The 22,487-nt window shown below is 35.9% G+C and overlaps 1 protein-coding gene across 1 annotated transcript; it reads left to right on the top strand.

The window, feature by feature from the left end:
* On the top strand, positions 1-1,424 carry LOC127850161 (malignant fibrous histiocytoma-amplified sequence 1 homolog). Its single transcript, XM_052382983.1, has one exon. It carries the CDS (start codon positions 368-370, stop codon positions 1,322-1,324), a length of 957 nt encoding a protein of 318 aa, XP_052238943.1. The 5' UTR covers positions 1-367; the 3' UTR covers positions 1,325-1,424.
* The last annotated feature ends 21,063 nt before the right edge of the window (positions 1,425-22,487 follow it).

Raw genomic sequence — 22,487 nt, 5'->3', positions numbered from 1 at the left:
TGCGAACTGTTAAAATTACATTTGTTGCAAACGATCGAATATTGATCCATTTTGAGTTAAGCGGGATTTAAATAAAGTTTGTTATGAGAAAGTGCTGTGGTAATAAATTTGTTGCGCTTGTATTAACGTTTTTCACGAACGCATGGACAGGCTTATTGTCGTTGTGTGCTTTTACAAATGTGGCGCTATCTGAACAAATGTTCATATTTAAATGCGCGGTAAGAAATAATATAGTCTTTCTGTGGAACATGTGTGGTCGAAATAGTTTAAAATCTTTGTAAGGAAGACGGGTGATAGATAACTGCAGCTGAATATAAATAAGATATTTTTTTAAAGATTTACACAGCGGGATTTTACAAAGAAAAACATGATACGATCCAGTCGCATATCGTATATGGACAAGGAACTCTTAAAAGAACTGCGCATGCGCGTTGAGATAGCTGACCCCATGTACAAGGGCCAGAAAAAGCTGGCCCTTCGCGGGAAGGACTTACAGGCTATTCCACATGTCCTTTTTACCATGATGGAACTAGAGGTCCTAGACCTGAGCCCGGCTCGCGAAGCGTGTTTGGACTTCCGTTTACCCCTGGTTCCCCCGTCGATCGGAAAACTGATCAACCTTCGCGTTCTTCTTCTCGACACGAACGAGTTGCGTTCACTTCCCAAGGAACTGAGTCTGTTACACAGTTTGGAGCGGCTATCACTTAGCAACAATTTCCTGTCTTCCTTACCGCACGGTATGGCTCGTCTGCAATCGCTTCGAAGCCTGCACATGGCAAACAACCGGTTCGAAGCGTTCCCTCTGGAGGTGTGCGACATTTTGTGCCTTGAGTTCCTGGACATCAGTGACAACCACCTCGTGTCGGTTCCGGGGGATATTTCCCGCCTCTCAAACTTACGGACGCTTCTGTTGTGCTACAACAAGATCATGCAGCTTCCAGAATCGCTATGTAACCTTACGGGACTCGAATGCCTGTGGCTTGGACACAATCGTCTCAAGTCGCTTCCCACGAATTTCGGGCAACTTGTTAACCTAGAATGGGGTCTACGTTATTCTTCTAGCGTGCTTGAAAATAATCCATTGGTACATCCACCCATTGAGATTTGTCGGAAAGGACCCGATATCATAAACGACTATTTCCGAGATCTGGAGGGAATTCGCTCCATTACCACTCCGGAGTTTGAACATGACGAATTTCAGACAAACGACACGGACTCGGAACTTGGGCAGCTTACCGCAAGGGAGGAAACTCCGATGGCGGAGAAGAATGTGACCATAAAAGTAACGTCCCCTGAAGGGATAGAGGACAAGTCTATAAGCTAAAGATATTTAGTGTAAAATGTGAAACTCTTTCAGAACATCTTGTAACGTTTATTCATTTCACAAGACAAATATACAAAATATAATAAATAATAGAAGAGTATATTATTCCTTAATTTATGTGTTATTGTTTCTCTGTCGTTTTTTTATATGTGTGAGTCTAGTTGATCACATGCCTAACGAGTAATGACGATCCGCATCTTAGATAGTTATGTCGCATAAAAGTAACCGCAAATCGATTTAAGCAGTCAAGTTGTCATCAGAGGTTTACCGAGTCGTTTTTGCCAAATATCTTTAAAATGCGGTTGAGTATCATTTGAACAAGCCGGATATACTCTTTTCTGAATCAATGAGGAACCTATTTGATGATATGAGTCAAGTTCTGGGAAAAAGGAGCTTAATGCATCTGCTCAAAGCGTCGTCCCAGATTAGCCTGAGCATTCCGCAGGCAGATTCCGCCTTTATGGGATTTTCGCTGAAAAGAGAATTGCTTTAAACGAAAAATTAACTTAAATCAGAAAGTCTCGTCACTGACAAGCCTGTGTGGCCAATCTGGAACGATATATTACGCAAATGTGTTAAGCCAAGTTTTCGCTAAACGCTGCTCATATTTGAGCCGCGTTCTGAGAAAAAGGTGTTTAATGCATGTGCGTAATGTCGTCCGAGATTTGACTGTGCAGTCCGCATAGGCTAATCAGGGACGACACTTTCCGCCTCAACTGGATTTTTGCTGAGAAGAGACTTTCTTTAAACGAAAAATATCATAAAAGCGGAAAGTGTCGTCCCTGATTAGCCTGTGCGGACTGCACAGGCTAATCTGCAACGATATATTAAGCACATGCGTTAAGCCCAGTTTTCCCAGAACGCTGCTTATATTTGTTCTACGTAGGGCTTGATATTTGTTTTAGATAGTATTTGTCATACATGTGTGAACGCTATTATTTCATTTTGATCATTCAAATGCGTGAAGGATATGATTGGCCGTAACCATTCTTGCTTGAGGATTACTTTTAATTTGTTGACAAAAGCTTAATTAACATTTATATAGCATACTAATAATACTAATGATAATGATTGATAATACTAATAATAATACTTATACTCAGAGTTTTCCCTGAAGACTTTACGCATTAAGCCCCATTTTCTCAAAATGCGACATATGTGTATTATTATTATTATTATTATTTTTATTATTGCAAACAATTTAAAGTTATAAAATTATATTCTGGGAAAATGCATAAGGTGATGCTCAATGATAATTCACTGTGAACATACCTTTGTGATCAACATGAATTCAACTATCTCATATATTTAATTCTGCTTTTCAACTACTTATCTTCATCCAAACATTATTAACTACCAGCAATCATAACATTTAATTAAATACGTGAAATAGAGTGACATTTCTTGGTTAATTTGCAGTTTTGAAAATGCTCATACCAATTTTACTGAAATTATAAGGTTCTATTCATAAAAACAGACCAAATAAATTTCAACGCAGTTCAATACAACATAGTGATTTGTAACCTCTCGTTTAATGCTTGCGCATGTTTATAACAAACGAAGTGAACTTGATTTAACTGATAAGCAAATAAATCCTGATAAAATTACTTTAAATGTCTGAAAAGGCGTGATTAGTGTTTGATTAAATGCTCAAGAGCCACTTATTCACTCAAAGTTGTTGCACACGAAGGGGGTTGACTTCGTTTTAAGTACGCGAAACAATTTAAATTTACGATGTTCGCCTAACGCTGGGAATATTATTGCAATTTAATTGCATCTTGAAAACCTGGTATAGAAGAACCCAACATGGTTGTGTGTGTGTGTTTTTCAATTCTTTCGAACCTATTATGACTTAAACTAATGTAATATGCTGCCATAAATGACGAATTACTTCTTAGAGGGGCTTTTTTAACGGTTATGCATTTAAAAATGGCAAAACGTTCGATTCTGTAAACACAGAAGAATTAAGTTATAATATATATGGAGAAAATTACAATAAATACACAGGAACATAATTATTTTGTTTGCTCATAGCTGTTAATTGTTTCTAAAAGTAATTATATGCTAAATGTCAATTTACTAAAGTACATGAAAGAACTGACATTTAGGTCAACCGTTATTTTTTTTTACTTTCTTGGCAAAAAGTCATATGTGCACAATAACATTGTTTTATTGTGTTGTTGTTTTTTACCGTAGTTTCACTATTAGTTTGCTTTTAAATCAGGGTCACAAAAGTTTTTTTGCACTACATATTTTCATTTATTACCGTAGGTGATTATTCAAAATGAATATTTGCTTAAAGCTGTATTCAAGTATATATGTGTGTGACTTTAAAACTTTTAATATGTAATAATAAGTATTGTACACGAACTATTACAACTTCCGGTTATGATACAAAATGACGGACATTACTCTTTTCACTCCAGAAAACAAAAGATAATGTTGGAACAAAAGACTGAACGGCTAAAGTTCAACATATAACTAAAGATGTTTCTGACACACGACCTTCGATAAACGAGATTTAAATCTACCACAATTGCGTAAACGCAACTTAAAATGCATGAACAAACATTAAAGCGCTCATCAAAGCCACGTTTACATGTATATCAATCTAGGGTCACAAACAGAGACTGTCATGAAAGTTGAAAGTGATTAAACATTCTGTTGGGAATAGGATACACCAGGCTCATAATCAATTATATAGAGCATTGACATGGATACCCCATAAATTATTCTAAAGGTGACGATTTCAAGTCATTATCCCGGGTCGTATTTCTGATTATGCGAAACCTCTTTAATGTCAAACATTTATGAATGAGTATAAAATATGCATTAAATATTGTCTCTGGAGACAACAATTTCCGCTTGTATGCTACTAAAATCAATTTCCTTATGGTTTCGATCTATACATGAAAAGTCCGGCAAACGATCGAATCTCTTTTTGAAAAAAAATAGGCTTATATGTGCGTAAAGCGTCGTCCCAGAATCGCATGTTCAGTCCAGGCTTATAAGGGACAACACTTTCCGCCTAAAGTGGAATTTTGTTTAGAAGAGAAGTCATTTAAAAGCAAAATTCCATCAAAAGCAAAAGTGTCAACCCCGATTAGCTTTACGGAATTTTTCGATCAACGAAAGTTTTTTTCTAAACAAAAATTCAGCTAAGGCGGAAAATGTCGTCCAGAAATAGCCTGTGTGGACTGCACAGTCTAATCTGGGATGACACATTACGCACCGGTAGTAAGCCCAGTTTTCTCAGATTTAGGCTATTTATTCTAACTTGACTTTTCAAGTAGTAATGTGCCGATTCTCTAGTAGATATTAACATGGGTTCAGTTACGAGGAAAAGTGTAATAAATGCACAACCATTGTAACCGTTGCTTCACTAAAAATGAATAAAAATACAGGTATTGGATCTTTAGTTTCAATGACACTGCTGCATTTCTCTTAATTAGAATGCCCTCTGCACACTGCTGCATTTCTCTTAATTAGAATGCCCTCTGCACACTGCTGCATTTCTCTTAATTAGAATGCCCTCTGCACACTGCTGCATTTCTCTTAATTAGAATGCCCTCTGCACACTGCTGCATTTCTCTTAATTAGAATGCCCTCTGCACACTGCTGCATTTCTCTTAATTAGAATGCCCTCTGCACACTGCTGCATTTCTCTTAATTAGAATGCCCTCTGCACACTGCTGCATTTCTCTTAATTAGAATGCCCTCTGCACACTGCTGCATTTCTCTTAATTAGAATGCCCTCTGCACACTGCTGCATTTCTCTTAATTAGAATGCCCTCTGCACACTGCTGCATTTCTCTTAATTAGAATGCCCTCTGCACACTGCTGCATTTCTCTTAATTAGAATGTCCTCTGCTTGAATGACACTGCTGCATTTCTCTTAATTATAATGCCCTCTGCTTGAATGACACTGCTGCATTTCTCTTAATTAGAATGCCCTCTGCACACTGCTGCATTTCTCTTAATTATAATGCCCTCTGCACACTGCTGCATTTCTCTTAATTATAATGCCCTCTGCACACTGCTGCATTTCTCTTAATTATAATGTCCTCTGCACACTGCTGCATTTCTCTTAATTATAATGCCCTCTGCTTGAATGACACTGCTGCATTTCTCTTAATTATAATGCCCTCTGCTTGAATTGTTTGCTCGTTTGTTTTAATTTTTAATGCGGTGGTCTACACATAAAACGTATTTCAAGCAGCTGGAAATATAAATACGGTTTGCATGTACACAAAATCAACTTCTACATTTTTTCGTTTTAATGTCTTGATTGAACGGCCTTATAACCAAACATATTAGTTTCTTTGAACAAAAGGCAGTGCTGGCATTCGATAGGCGAGATATGTAATGCTAAGCAGACGACAAATAAGGCCAGGCTCCAGGGCTCAATAATGCACCTAATTTACTCATTTGAGGGCGTTAGTAAACAATGGCATTGTCATTAAAAATATTAAATATACACCAAACTTTGGAATATTTATAGATTTAAAAGCCTCTTTGTTTGTTGAACCGGGCGATTGTCTGATACACGCTAAGGTTTCACATCACATTGCTACGGTTACAGTAAACATTGTGAAGTAAACAAACGGAGCAAGCGCGGTCGCTTGTGGCATGTAATTGTTTATCACTCGAAAACCAGATACGCTGGAGTTGTGATAAAATTTAATTTAATCGATACATGTTCGAACAATAAGTGCAATCTATCAATCGGACAAAAAACGTTTCAAACTTTTGTATATTTGTTCACTACATCTTTTTAAACTCCAGTGTATTTTGTGCGCGACGTTTAGCGGAAGTAAAGCGCAGGAAAGAACGTTCACTCAGCAGTCGGGGAAACAACAAACGCATTTTTTATTTGCATCACTTATTTGAGGCCTGTATGAAATTCATTTATACGTTTAATGCCATTATATTAATTTCATACGAGACAATAACATGGGTTGCAACGGAAGTAAAAGCGCGGGACCTGCACAGCAGACTACATCACAGAACGGGCAGCCGACACAGAGTGCAGCCAAAAAACAGGAGTCGTCTGGTACCGAGCAGACGACAACGCAAAAGATAGAAACAGGTACGTGTAGTTTGCAATTATGATGTTATTCAGTGGACTGTTGCGGATATGATTTAAACCTGTTTATTTAATGTCGATTGCATCGCAATGATTTTTTTAATTGGACAATCTTGAGTCCGTTCCCTGGGTAACACAAATAATTAGGTGAAATGAGATACAATTTTAACCCATTTATGCCTAGCGTCTAGAAAAAAGGCCTTGGCAAACAGCGTAGACCCAGATGAGACGCCGCAAGATGCGTCGTCTCATCAGGGTCTGCGCAGTTTGCTGAAAGGAATTTCTGTAAGAAATATTCTAAATATAGAAATAAATATACTAGACATCCTTAACTTTGGAAATAAATTGATACAATTTAGAAGGATGGGAGAGTCCACTAGGTATAATTAGGTTAAAAATATTGTGAACGCATTAAATTGTAGTTTCCCATTATTACAATTAAATTCAAGTACACTTTTCTCGTGACTTTGCTTCAATCTAATATTCCAACATAAAATTTTACCTGCATATTTTGAACAAGGATACGAACTCCTAGTGATTGCGCATACTTCAACATGACACAATTTTTAAATAGTTATTGAGCGTCTGAGTCTTACTATATTCAATTGCGTCCATTGATCTAGCCAACACATTTGCGGTAATTTATGTGAGTGTGTGTTTTCAATAAAACATAGGCATTTTTGAAGGAATATACTGCTATTGCTCACAACACTTAAAACTTTCCAAGAAGTTAATTCACTGTGTCACTCATCAAACGAGTCTAAGCTCTTACTCTTCTTTGACCTCGACAACATATTTTTTATGGTTATCAGCAATCTATTGATACACCGAAACGACCAAGCATTACTTTTCCCAAATCCAGAATGTTTATCTGAAACTCTGCGCATCATTTACAGATTTATCATGTTATAAATCTTACATCAGATTTGAAAATTGTGGTAGCAAATCAACGTAATAATAGTTCCATATCGATGTGACGACATAACAGAGTAGTATATTGTTCTCATAACTTATGTAAGAGCTTTGGCTATTTCAATTTTCTACGGTATCTGTTGTCACAGTTTGGACATTTATCAACAATTTCAGTGCGTCTTGTTTCCCCGTTGGCCACTGAAATTGTGTGCAATTCGATCTGTTAATATAAAATGCTCGTAACGGATTGATTCCGACATTTCAAATGTAACGAAGTATATTTACAAGTTTTAGCAACTATCACCGAACAATATTTAATGTAATTAATTCTACTCAGGTAATACATATATGAACGCGTTTTTCCTGCCCACCCACTTCTTTTTAATTTACAAAGATATGTGTTTGCTTCCGGCGTAATAACGCGAACAATTCTCCAAGTAAACTGAGAAATACTTATTTTTACGAGCGCGTGTGCATGTTTTATATCCACGTCCACTCTATGATAATCAGTGCCCGAGAAGTTCGTAGTTGAAGCTTGTAGCTTGAAGCTTTTTAAGACTTTTATTCTAATTTTTATTCTAGTTGCCATGATTTTGGTATTGCATTCGCGTGTTTTATAATATTTTTTCCTTACTATAACAGTTATTCGATTATATTACTAGGCGGATAATGATTGCTGTTTTGATTCGATGAAATACTCCTCTCGAATTAATATGCAAAACGTGACTTTGAAAGAGTAATTCGTTAAACATAATCAAGATAACAAATCTCTTAATGTGGATTGTATTTGATATCGCGTTCACGTGGCTTGCTTATTTTTCTTTCGATTGTGTATTTTTAAAATGGCGTTTTAAGTCCCCGTCCGTGGGTGATGAACTTGGAAAAGGCAAAAAAGAAAATCTCATTTGTTTCTATTAACGTCGCCGAAACAATTAGTGTACGCAAGTCAGCTTAATTGTTCGTTATTTTTCTTACGATTCTCTGCTTTAATAAGATTGTGAAAACACGCAAAAAATGTTCCTTACCTTAATTTAAATTCTTTAATTACATTTTGTGAACTCATATAAAGATATGTATGCTGAAGCTCAATTATTGTTTTTTAAAGCTTGAGGTAAATCACAATTTTCGACTTCTTAGTGCCTTTGACCATCATAACTTTTAGAGTTTTGGCTGAAAGTGCCAAGCAATTTAAAATGGAGGATTGTAATAACTATATAAAACAAATATAAATTGAGTCGTGTTCTGAGAAAACTGGGCATAATGCATGTGCGTAAAGTGTCGTTCCAGATTAGCCTGTGCTGTCCGCACATACTAATCAAGGACGACACTTTCCGCCTAAATTGGATTTTTTCTAAGAAGATATATCATTTTTTTAAACAAAAAATCATAAAAGCGGAAAGTGTCATCCCTGATTAGCCTGTGCGGACTGCACAGGCTAATCTAGACGACGCCTTACGCACATGCATTATGCCTAGTTTTCTCAAAATGCGACTCAATTGTATTTTGATTAAATCATCATTCGAAGTTTTATCAAAACAAACCACGTTAAGTCTTATGTACCCACCGTGTGTGCAAGATTCCATATAGTATCTTGCACCAGGGACGAATAGTTTGTATAGGTCCCTGCTTGCACGATTTGTCACCCATACAGTACATTTATATATTTTTATCAAACGAGTTCATAAATTGTACTATACTGTGAGAGCCTAAATTTTCTTAACGAGTTGAACAAACTATTTTTTTAAATTACAATGAGTGTCAGACCTTTTATCATGCTTTTAAACAAAACAAAAACACCAGGATTCTGAAGGCCACAAGTTAAACGTTCAGAAGTTGAATCGATGAAACCATATCTAACATTAGATCGGATAGGATTGGAAGCATTACAAAAATATCACAATTTCATTAAAATGATGAAAATAATATTGAGCAAAGTCACGCCTCGTGAGACGTGAGTCAGTTGCACACATGTCATCCCACTAATAAGCCAGCGGGAAAACTGTCAGCTCCAAATTGTCATCAATAATATTCATATTATTAAGGTTAATAAGCAATCATTATAAACATGCACTTCAAAATAAAATTTTGTAAGGGATACTTTACTTTTTTTCAAGAATATGTCGAATCATTTCGTAGTTTTCTTTTGTCTTTCTAGATAGTTTCCTTTAAATATAGATTGTTTTATGGTATGTTTTACAATGAATAATACAGCTTTTATCTTATCTTTTGAAATCCTTTTCAAAACGTTCAGGCACATTTTGTATATTTACAAAAATATGTTTGTATATATCCATCAAATTTTATTCCTTATAAAGTTTGGTTGTATAGATTTAAAATAATATAGTATCAAAAAAATAAGTATTACAATTCATGTTTGTACATTTTAACAACACATGCATTTACGCAGATATACATAGAAGATTTCATGAAGCGTGAGGTTGTCCTTTCACAATTTTGAGATACACATGAAAATTGCGTTTCTCGCATCAAGAATTGACATTTGTGCTGGTTTCTTTAATATTTTAAAGTAACTTTATATCACTAATCCCACCAAATATTTACCACGACGAATTTTTATGAAGTTATGCTTTATATCTACACAATACTTGTATAATGACTGATATTTTCAATTGTTAATCTAGCACTTGGGCCGTGCTCTGTGAAAAGGGGGTTAAATGCATATGCGTAAAGTGTCGTCAGTCCGCACAAGGTAATCCGGGACGACTTTCAGCTTTGATGATATTTCTCGTTTCAAGAAAGTCTCTTCTTAGCAAAAATCAAGTTAAGGCAGAAAGTGTCGTCCCTGATTAGCCTGTGTGAACTGCACAGGCTAATCTGGGACGACATTTTGCGCACATACATTTAATCCCCTTTTTCACAGAGAACGGCTCATTTGTTTCGCTGAGAATAAAATGCGGTATTGCAAATGTCGACCATCAGGTTTTGCCTGCAGTTTTGTTTATCTGCTGCAAGATTGCTTTATCGACGTAAAGACAATAATATACTTTTTAAATTTAGTCGAGTCGGGTTTTAAATGTTTCGAGTAAAAATGTTAAAATTCATTCCGTTTTCGATCTATAGCAACGGGCTTTCATTAAATCCTTTCTGCAATTGCCGACATGAATATCAAAAACAGCCATATTAAGTATTTCACACGTCGTATCATTTTTAAAAAGATTCTTATACGTTTGCATTGCTAAATAGTACATGGTTAAGTTTCCCGTAAATGAATGTGTCTTTTTACAGCATTAGTTTACATTGCGAAACCATACTTATATTTTTAGAGTTTACATCAAAAGCGTAGATTGAGAAAGCATACTTGTACTCGAATTTAATCATGAAATACTGCATAATTCATGGGAAAAATCCATAAAGTCCAAAAGATGGATATACTTAAAATTGAATACCCTGTATATCTTATTTGTCAAGAAGAATTCAAAGTGTTTACCAATAAATAAAACGCGTTCGTAAAATCGAATAGGCATCATAAATCAATGACGGCAAAACTCGAAACTTATTGTTTTGCGACATATGCTCATCCTTTCTTAATCTCGGCTATCTATTTATTGACTTGCTATGGTTTGTTTGTGTTCAATGTAATTTTGATATATAGCCATAATACTTGTGAGGTCCTATTTGCTCAAAATATCTGCAATGACTGCTCTGGATTGGGTGTGATCCCCTGTCAAAACATGGTCTTATCGATATTTGATTACATCAAGCTGAACCGTTGGACATGCATATAGCCTTTGAGGCCAATTATTTATTAATAATGATATGTCAACATTGCGCCGCCATACACCCACCCACGATATTTGACTGGCGTTTACCCATGAATATGAATTTTATTTTTAAACAAGAATATACATGAGCCGCGTTCTGGGAAAACTGGGCTAAATGCATCTGCGTAAAGTGTCGTCCCAGATTAGCCTGTGAAGTCCGCACAGGCTAATCAGTGACGACACTTTCCGCTTTATGGTATTTTAGTTTCAAGGAATTCCTTCCATACCGAAAATCAAGCGGACTGCACAGGCTAATCAGGGACGACACTTTCCGCTTTATGGTATTTTTGTTTCAAGGAATTCCTTCCATACCGAAAATCAAGTTTAGGCGGAAAGTGTCGTCCCGGATTAGCCTGTGCGGACTGCACAGGCTAATCTGGGATGACACTTTACGCACATGCATTATGCCCAGTTTTCTCAGAACACGACTCATATGACTCTTGACACAAAACATGACGCATATTTATCTTTGTTGATAACATTTACTGGAGTCATATAGTTCCTCGTTCATGTAATACTACAGAGCTGTTTCATTCAGAGTCTATCATGTGTGACTTTATAACCATTCGAACGACAAATACGTTATTTAGTAATACATGTTAACGTGTATATTTTATGGTATGATTCGTGAAAGCGTCTTTCACAGGATCATACACAATTATGTCCATTTAATATTTTGCGTTTGCCTGTTTCGTTGTCCTGGCGAACATTTGCATTGACAAAATAGCGACGTTATTTCAGTGACATAGATCAATTCCTTATTTGTTGTTACTTTATGTTTCAGGGTATGTTGTAATGCTTGCGTGCGTACTTTAAACTACACTTTGACTTTTTCGGGAACTATAAAACTAACGTTAATGTTCTTTAGACTCTCCGGCAGCCGAGAACAAGCCACCTGCTGAGCAGACAGAACAGAAACCAGCAGACGACAACGCGGGAACTTCAGACGCAACCGAACCGGTACAGGCGAAAGAATGAGATCAGACGATTTATTTGTGGACGCAAATGTCGGATTAATGAATATTTAACACATAGTCATATTGGAAATAATTGCAATACTATTTTAGTTTTTCTCACTAGTGCCCAAAATGCATATTGCGAATAAAAACGGCGAGGATGTTTACAAACTTAATTAACACCAGACAAAAAAGACAATAATAATGATGAACTATCTTTTGATCTATGTCATGTATAAAATGTATTTACAATTCGAATGGTAGCAAACAATCAAGATTAATACTTTTGTTTGTCTGTTTTGCATACATTTCAAAAACACTTTCTTTAAAAAAATCGGCGGAAAAAATATCAATTTTAATTGTTATGTATTAGTCTTCTATATCTATTGTGTTTCAGACATAACGAATGAGAGTGAGTGTGTTATAACTATGTAGCCTTTTCGATAGTATAAAGCAGCATATATGCCTTTTATTCATTACCATAGTTGTATTCAGTTTTGATGGCTATGGTTTGCTTTGTTTGTTACAATTGGATTCAAAGCAGTTGTTTTTAACATTCAGACAAAATATCTGCAAGTGTTTTCTTGCTCTGTTAATTGATTGACATTTATTGACATTCTGCCAGCATTCAAAATCTTATAATGAAAATGGGAAGAAATTGTTTAGGGTTGTGTACTTTTCCAATGATAGTTTCAATATTTATATTTCAATCTTTACTTTAATTGGTCTATCTTTTCTGTTAATTGATTCCACATTGTTTTGTAATACTTACAAAAAGTTTTGAAATGTAAGAAGCTATTGCTGTAGATTTTGTTTACTTCGATCCGTCCAGTGAAGTCACCTGTGATATAAATACATACATGTACACATCTAGTATAACCACTAGAATTGTTATTAACCATAAAGGAATACAGTGGGATATCAAATAGGCTCAAACATTTGTGATATTTATGAGTTTCTTTTTTATACCCCCTATGTGTCTTTTTCTTATTTAGAAAATGCGATTAATATATCCATTGATTTAATTATTTAATAAAAGTAACTTTGTAATTGGCGTATCATGTTGATATTTCATGTTCTCACGAAACAAATCCTTAGCGTTACATCAATTATCTACTCCTCTTCGCAATCATTTCATCATCATCATCATTTCATCATCATCATCATCATCATCATCATCATCATCATCATCATCATCATCATCATCATCATCATCATCATCATCATCATCATCATCATCATCATCATCATCATCATCATCATCCTTATCATCATCATCGTCGTCGTCATCGTCATCATCATCATCAGCTTCATCATCATCATCATCATCATCATCATCATCATCATCATCATCATCATCATCATCATCATCATCATTATCATCATCATCATCATCATCATCATCATTTGAATAATAGTTTACAGCCAGTTTCATGAATATAAGCCATAACATGTGACTTCTGGAGTGTTCACTGGGTTTAATTGTTGCCACAGGCAATCGGAATTAGCTGCTACCCCCCCCCCCCCCCTCCAAAACACTCAAAAATGTCCATTAGTAATGCAAAATAACATGACAAAAAAGTTAGTCTAAAAATAAAATATACTTATATATATCGACTAACTTTTTTGCAGTTGGGGGGAGGGGGGTAGTAGCTAATGCCGAGTGCCCGTGATGTTATATTTATATATAAGTAAAACAAAAAAAATATGTTCGATTAACTTTTTTGTCATGTTATTTTGTATTACTTATGGACATTTTTGAGAGTTTTGGAGGGGGTAGCAGCTGGGGGGAGGTGGTAGTAGCTAATGTCGAGTGCCTGTTATTGTTGCCAAATAATAAATAATAATCGACACTGCCCTGTTACCGAGTGGACATGTTTTTTCAGCGGGTCAGAACCATTTTCAAACTCGGCCGGGATATAAATAGAAAATATTTTCTAAACATGTTTTTTTTTTAAAATGGACAAACATGTTACTTCTAAAGTGTTCGCAAGATTTTCCTAAAGAAATATAAGGAAAACTGTCCTACCTCAGGGCGGTAATGTTTTTCAGCAGACTGGAGTCCTTTTCAACTCGGCTTAGATATTATCAGAACAAATGTTTTAACCAATTTTCACGAAGATTAGACGATTGACACAAAACGTGCCTTCTGCAGTGTTAATTACCACAAACGTCCGAGCAGATTTTGTGGAAAAAAAATGTGTGTTGACAAGATCTTTCTCTTATCTGATCTCACATCACCAGTATATAACTTGGTCGAGATATCATTGGTTCAAATGGTATGACCAAGTTTCATGATGATGGGGCAATACATGTTGACTACATAGTGTTAACAATGTTCATAATACCTGTAGGATACCTGAAGAATGGTTTTCAGGCTCGCATGTAATGACAACGTCTTTTTAGCCCTCCGTCATGCGGACTTCGTATAGACCAGCTTTGTGTCGGTCCCGCGTATTTCATATAATTTGATGTGGTGACTGATAAGTGTGTTTTAGTATAGTTTACTGTTCAGATACGTAACCGCACATTTTCATTTAGTACTCATAAAACCTATTTTCTTGCCAGTGTTTATCTAAGCGTTGTTTGAAACTATTCAGGGTTTCTGCATTCACAACATGGTAAGGTGCACTGTTCTCAAACTTAATAACTCTTTAGGAGAATTGGTTCAGTGTAAATGAAAGTGCACATCTTCGTTTTTCAAGTTTCAATGAGTGCCTCGTTTTCTGATGCATTTTGAAGTCGTAAACAAAAGTTTCAAGACGGCAATCGTCAAGACCCTTCTAGAGTGTACATGTATAAATCATTCCTCCTCGAAGTCGTTTGTGTATTAGTGTTGTTATCTTAAGTTCTTTAAGTCTGGTCTGGTGTATTAGATCTCTTAAGAGTCTCAAGTTTTGTCGCCCTCATTTTGGACCAGTTCAATGCTCTCAATATCCTTACGGAGGTATGGGTGCCAAACTACATTAGCAAATTCCAGGTGTGTCCTCACCGATGCAGTGTAAAGTCGCAAGAAGGAGAAGTTATCAAGATAACCAGGAGAAGTTATCAAGATAACCAAAGAACCCTTTTAAAAGTGCGTGTATACTGTTGCCTCGATTTATCTCCTTGTTTATATGTTGACTAAATTTAAGATCTCTGGAGAAGATAACTACAAAATCTGTTTCTTGTTTAAAAGATTCTTAAGTCTTGTTGTTCATGATATAATTCCGTTCAGGGTTGTTATGTCCGTAATGGATGACTTGATGTTTATCTTGATTGAATGAAAGTTCCAATAAATTCACCCATTAAGTTGTAACATTTAGCAATATCCGGAATATCATTAACATATATGATAAATTATATGGGCCCCAGGACACTGCCCTGGCGTACTCCACTAACGACTGGTTTCCATAACTGTTACCTTTAATTTATACACACTGTTTACGGCCCAACAAAAGCTACTAATCCAAGATAATAAGTTTCCTTTTATTCCATAGGAGGATATCTTCTTCAGAAATCGTTGGTGAGCCACTTTGTCAAAGGCTTTGGCCAGGTCTAAATATATTGTATCCCAACTTTGATGATGTTTAATATATTCTGTCCATTTTTCCATAACGTTAAGTAGTTGAAGTGAGGTTGATCTTCCACTTCGAAAGCCATACTTTTGGTTTGACAGCAAGCCATTTTGATTTACAAGAAGAATAATCGCTTTACGAATAGTCTTCTCGAGCATCTTGCACACATTGGACGTAACACTTACTGGGCGGTAATTCCTTACGACATATCTACTTCCTTATTTGAATAAAAGGGTGATTCGAGATTCTTTCCATGTAGTCTGAACTATACCAGATGATAAAGATTTGATAAAAAATATTGTTTATGGTGTTACTCTTTAGCCGAAATGGATTAATTTTGTCCGGCCCCATAGATTTGCTTTCATAAAGTTCGCTTTGCAATCTTAAAACTGCTTCTAACTATATTACAATCTGTAAGGTTGCTTAATACGTCCGTGTCTGTTGCATCATGCACTGTCTCTATGTTTTCTTTTGTAAACACATTTGAGAAAAATCATTTAAAACTTCCGCTTTCTCAATGTCTGATTTGGTAAAATCACCACTTTCTGCTTTTAAGTTAAAAAACACCAACTAAAGATTATGTTTTACTTTTTAAATACCTCCTTTACTGTTTAGTTTTATTTTCAACTTTCTGGGTTATTTTTCTTTCATAGTTTGTCTTTGTATTTTGACAAAGTCATTCGCTCTATATCGGTACACTTTACACTCTTCAAAATCATCCATTCTTCTTGTTGCTAGGTATTTGTTCCAAGCATGACGTTTTTAGCTCATCTATTTTTTGAAAAAAAAATTATGAGCTATTGTTATCAACTTGGCGTCGGCGTCGGCGTCTGCGTCGGCGTTGGCGTCGGCGTTGGCGTCCGGTTAAGTTTTGCGTTTAGGTCCACTTTTCTCAGAAAGTATCAATGCTATTGCATTCAAACTTGGAACACTTACTTACCATCATGAGAGGACTGGGCAGGCAAAGTTAGATAACTCTGGTGTGCAATTTGACAGAATTATGTGCCCTTTTTATACTTAGAAAATTGAAAATTTTGGTTAAGTTTTGCGTTTAGGTCCACTTTTCTCAGAAAGTATCAATGCTATTGCATTCAAACTTGGTACACTTACTTACTATCATGAGGGGACTGGGCAGGCAAAGTTAGATAACTATGGCGTGCATTTTGACAGAATAATGTGCCCTTTTTATACTTAGAAAATTGAAAGTTTTGTGTTTAGCTCCATTTTATTCCGTAAGTATCAAAGCTATTGCTTTCATACTTGCAACACTTACTAACTATCATAAGGGAACTGTGCAGGCAAAGTAATGTAACTCTGACTAGCATTTTGACAGAATTATGGGCCCTTTTTATACTTAGAAAATTGAAAATTTGGTTACGTTTTGTGTTTAGGTCCACTTTATTCCTACAGCATCAAAGCTATTGCTTTCATACTTGCAACACTTATTAACTATCATAAGGGGACTGTGCAGGCAAAGTTATGTAACTCTGACTGGCATTTGGACGGAATTATGGGCCCTTTATACTTAGAAAATTGAAAATTTGGTTAAGTTTTGTGTTTTCGTCCACTTTACCCCTAAAGTATCATAGATATTGCTTTCATACTTGGAACACTCGCAAACTATCATAAGGGTACAGTAAAAGGACAAGTTGCATAACTCTGGTTGTCATTTTTACGGAATTATGGCCCTTTTTTGACTTAGTAACTTTGAATATATGGTTAAATGTTGTGTTTCGATCCACTTTACTTCTTAACTATCAAGGCTATTGCTTTCAAACTTCAAATACTTTCATGCTATCATGAGGTTACTGTACCTTGCAAGTTGAATTTTACCTTGACCTTTGAATGACCTTGACTCTCAAGGTCAAATTAGTAAATTTTGCTAAAATTGCCATAACTTCTTTTTTTATGATTAGATTTGATTTGATACTTTGACAAAACTACTCTTACCTGACATACCACAATAGACTTCACCCAAACCATCCCCCGTGCCCCCCCCTCCCCCCCTCCCCCCCCGAATCCCCCCTATTTTTTTTTTAAGATCATCTCACAAATGACCACCACACCCTCACACTATACCCCCACCCCACCCCACCCCCCCAAATTATTTTTTTTGAAACCGATAAAAAACACACATATTTATTTTTATTATTTTATGTATGAAATACCGTCCAACCATCGCACCCAAGAATCCCCCCACCACCCCCCTCCCCCCACCCGAACCCCCGCCCCCCTAAATTTTTTTTTTTTAGATCATTTCACAAATGACCACCACACCCTCACACCAGATGGGGTAATCACGTGATAGTCAAGATGGCGACGTCCATACCGAGACAGTTATTTTTCGCCGTTTTATACCCTTTATTACTTCTGTTTATTTTTTTAATGACGCTCACTTTCCAGCCATATCAGAAAAAAGGTGATTACCGTTTATTTCGTATTTAAATTCGCTTTATATCTCGACTTTACTCGGTGCAAATTTTCTTAGTGGAGCCCTAATTAGGTCATCCCGCTAAGAAATTTTGCACCGAGTAAAGTCGAGATATATAGCGAAAATTACATAGAAATAAAAGTCAGTAACTTTCATCCTAATATGGCTGGAAAGTGGGCGGAATAAAAAATAATAATACAAGTAATAAATGGTATAAAACGACGAAAAAAACCTGCCTCGGCATGGACGTCGCCATCTTGTTTGTCACGTGATTACCCCCTCTGCCCTCACACTATACCCCCCCCCCCCCAACCCCACCTCCACCCCAAATTTCATTCTTTTTTAATGGTTAAACCCCCCCCCCCGATTTTTGTTAGCATTTTTTTCGCATTTTTGGAAAATAATGTAATAAATGTCCACATTCCCATGCTATACATCCCTCTTCACTCCACCCCTCCCTCCTTTGTGATTGAAAATGAGAGTCCCTTCACCTTTAAAAAGAAAATAGATGAGCCGTCTGGACCCGCAAGGCGGTGCTCTTGTTTTAATATGTTATAACGTTTCATTAGTCATCCATATGGGGTTTGGCTTGCAGCCCTTTTAAGCTTGCTTTAAGGGACATATTTCGTAACAAAATCATCATATTTACTAGTGAATGTAGCGCACAATATTTCAACACTACATCCCTCAAATATACTAGACCAGTCTATGATTTCCAGACCAGAAGTAAATCCAATTTGGTCGCATTTCCTGCATAAATATATTTCATTACCATAACACAGCGTTATGCAGTAGCAAATAAAGTCAAATATGTATGTAACGTGATCAGTACAACCTAGAGGTGGTCCAATATCGATATTACAAATAGTTTGTTCCGACTTTGTAATAATGAGATCAATGGTGTTTTAATTTGTTCATTTCTGCATCTCTTGAAATGTCTCACATGCTAGAAAAGGTAATTTTCTTTCAAACATTCAATAAACCTGTACTCGGGGTGTGTTTCTATATGAGTGGTATTAAGCTCCTCCCAGTTTATGCCAGTCTCACCATGAAGCATCGTGATACAATGAATTTAAATACTGATTTGGTGAAATGTTATACTATTCTTTTGCATCAATGAGTACTCCTCTGCCATTGTCTGTTCTTGGAAATGCATTATAACTCTCGTTGTCATAAATCAGTGAGGCACATGATAAGTTATCAGGATTACAGTAGGGCAATACTTAAGTAACAAATATAAAATACACATTTAAAGAAACAACTTGGACACTTAGTTCATCAATTTTGTTTTGAATTTGATCAGCATTTATATAAATGCATTTACACTTTTTTATTAATGTGTTCATGATATTATCATTGTTTGTATTTTTATTATTTGCTTGTTCTTGCTTGTTCCCTGGATGTTCAATAATCTCACAGGACCTCTGACTATCACAGATCATTGTTTGGCTTAATTCAAAATTGTGTTGAAATACACTTCTATGACTAGAATCCTTTTTGTTTGACTAGACTTTAATATAACGTTTTGATTCAATAAACATTCAACAAAAGAACTATGGTTAAAGAAAGAAATATTGATAACACCTGTTACTGGAACATTAAATCTATTTACAATGTTCAAATGTTCGTTATAATAAACGAAACGGGCTACCAGGTTCTGACGTGCTACCAGGCTCTGGCGTGCTACTAGGCTTTTTACGTGAGCATTTTGCCTCTCTTCACCTCATTTTCTCTCGATAATTTCTCCCCTATAAATTACTAGCCTCTCATTATTTTCCTCTTTTTCCGCCTATCAAGTTCTCATTTCAAATTCATGCTTTTCAATCTTTCCTCATGGTTTTGGCGTTATAAAAATTCTAAACCATCCATGCACATACTCCACTCCTATTTTGATCTCTGAAATTTAGCTCCATTAAGTACCTTGTGTTTCTCCGATACAGATTTCAACTGAACTTTTATAAGCCGATATTTGGTTGTAGATGGTCTGCCCAATCAAAAGAATCAACAATTTTAACATTGTCACTTTTAGTAACCTCAAAAATACATTTGAGTGCCTGTTCATCATCTTTCTTCTTATCCCTGCTGTCTTCCGTATGTTCATGCACATTGTGTATAATTAAATTGTACTTGCGCTTTTCTCTCTCCCTATAGTCAGAAAAGGCCTTTTCTACATGTTTTTAAATGATGCATTGCAGCGATGCCTTTAAGTCCACTACTGATTTTTCACATGATTCAACTCTTTCTTTCTGCAAAAGCAATGCCTATACAAGTTCGGATCGTTAACGCAATACTCGTACGCACATATCAAAGTAAAATGGTAGGTTTGTATGCCCTCTTCGAAGAAGAGGTGGTATGTTGTTTTGCTGGATGTCGGTCGGTCTGACGGCCTGTCTGTCTCTCGGTAGACCAGTTCGTTTCCGATCAATAACTCGACAACGAATTGACCGATTGGCTTGATACTTCACACGTACATTTGCCTTGGACAGTAGATGACCCCTATCGAAATTAGATTCACTAGATCAAAGGGTAAGGTCACTGTCACATTAAGTGCGAAAATCGTTTCCGATCAATAACTCATCAACAAATCGTGACCGATTGGCTTAATTCTTCACAAGTACATTGGCATTGGAAAGTAGATGACTCCTATTGAAATTGGGGTCACTAGGTCAAAAGTCAAGGTTACTGTCAAAATATGCGTGAAAATCATTTCCGATCAATAACTCATCAACAAATTGACCGATTGGCTTGTAACTGCCCATGTGCATTGGATTTGGACAGTAAATGACCCCTATCAAAATTGGGCTCACAAAAGCTCACAAAGGTCATTATCACTTTCAAAATAAGTGTGAAAATCGTTTCCGATTAATAGCCCGTCAGCAAATTGACCGATTGGCTTGATACTTCCCATGTGCATTGGACTTGGACAGTGGATGCCCCCTATTGAAATTGGGGTCACTAGGTCAAAAGTCATAGTCACTGTCACAATAAGTGGGAAAATCGTTTCTGATCAATAACTCGTCAACGAATCGACCGATTGGCTTGATACTTCCCATGTGCATTAACCTATACATTATGGGGTTGTTTACCCTCGGGACTTCGGTTAGAAACCATTGCCCGAGCACACTGCTTAAGAAGCCGAAAACGGCTATAATATGGTCAGCCCGATTTTACTGGGCTGTGCCATTTATAATACAACAATATATTGCAGTGTTGATGCGGTGCTTCAATAAAAATCTATTGGTTTAAAAATAGAAAGCGGCGTTTTCATTGGTTGACAGTATTTAAAAGCATGGCTCTGATTGGTTATCTCTTTCACGTCCGCGCAAACGCAAGTAGGTCAATCCGTTTTGAGATGTAAAATTCACACAAAGAGCGACCTTGACATGGCGTCTGCTCTTGCAGACTTTAAAGGGATCTTTTCACGCTTTGGTAAATTGACAAAATTGAAAAAAGTTGTTTCAGATTCGTAAGTTTTCGTTTTAGTTATGATATTTGTGAGGAAACAGTAATACTGAACATTAACCATGCTCTAATATAGCCATTATATGCATATTTTGACGATTTTAAAACCTAAAAATTATAAAGCGTTGCAACGCGAAACGATTGAATAATTTGGAGAGTTCTGTTTTTGTCGTTAAATTTTGTGAAACTACGAAGATTGCTTATATAAGGTATAAAATTCGTGAAGAATATGTACTCGGCGGAATAGCTCAGTAGGCTAAAGCGTTTTTACTTCAGGACTCTGGCAGGACTCCAGGGGTCACTGGTTCGAAACCTGCTCCGGGCAATTTTCTTTTCCTTTTTATATTTTTTTTCTTGATTTTTTACTGGAGCTTTTATGATTCAATGTTTACATTTATCAATATAAAGCATTTAATGAATAAGTTAAAAAAATGCCAAAATCTGTGAAAGGCCCCTTTAAAATGTAAACAAAGCAGAATTTCATTAGGAAATGTATGAAACAAGAAGGAATAATTACATCCATTAATACTTGAATCTATTTGAATTTAATATGATTGGTATCTGTTATTAAACTGCTATGAAGATGTTATATTAATATTATCGTTATTATTATTATTATTATTATTATTATATGTATGTTGTTTGTGTTGAAAAGAGAGAGAAGGAGGAGAATAGCCCAATTTTTATAAGTAAAGATGATGAAAAACACATACTGTTGTATGTGGCATCATCATTACTAGACCCACTGTTCAGTATATACTGCAATGGGTTTGTTGGAGTCTTTAGACATTGGGATATGTGTTTTAAATGTTAAAATCAATATAGATTTACTTTAATTTTTTGTTTCTATAAAAGAAAAGAAATACACGGAAATGTAATATGTTGGAAATAAGCAAAAATTATTAATATTTTAGGATTTTACAGATCACAAAGTGGTTTAACATTGCCACTTTTTATTAGATCTATAAATAGTTGGG

Source organism: Dreissena polymorpha, chromosome 11, assembly GCF_020536995.1.
Source record: "Dreissena polymorpha isolate Duluth1 chromosome 11, UMN_Dpol_1.0, whole genome shotgun sequence".
In the NCBI taxonomy this organism is placed as follows: domain Eukaryota; kingdom Metazoa; phylum Mollusca; class Bivalvia; order Myida; family Dreissenidae; genus Dreissena; species Dreissena polymorpha.
Note: the sequence above shows the minus strand (reverse complement) of the source record. Positions and strands in the feature narration are given on the sequence as shown.

Bases quoted from the DNA above. Each gene is read 5' to 3' on its own strand.
- LOC127850161 (XM_052382983.1), top strand. From the start codon at position 368: ATGATACGATCCAGTCGCATATCGTATATGGACAAGGAACTCTTAAAA.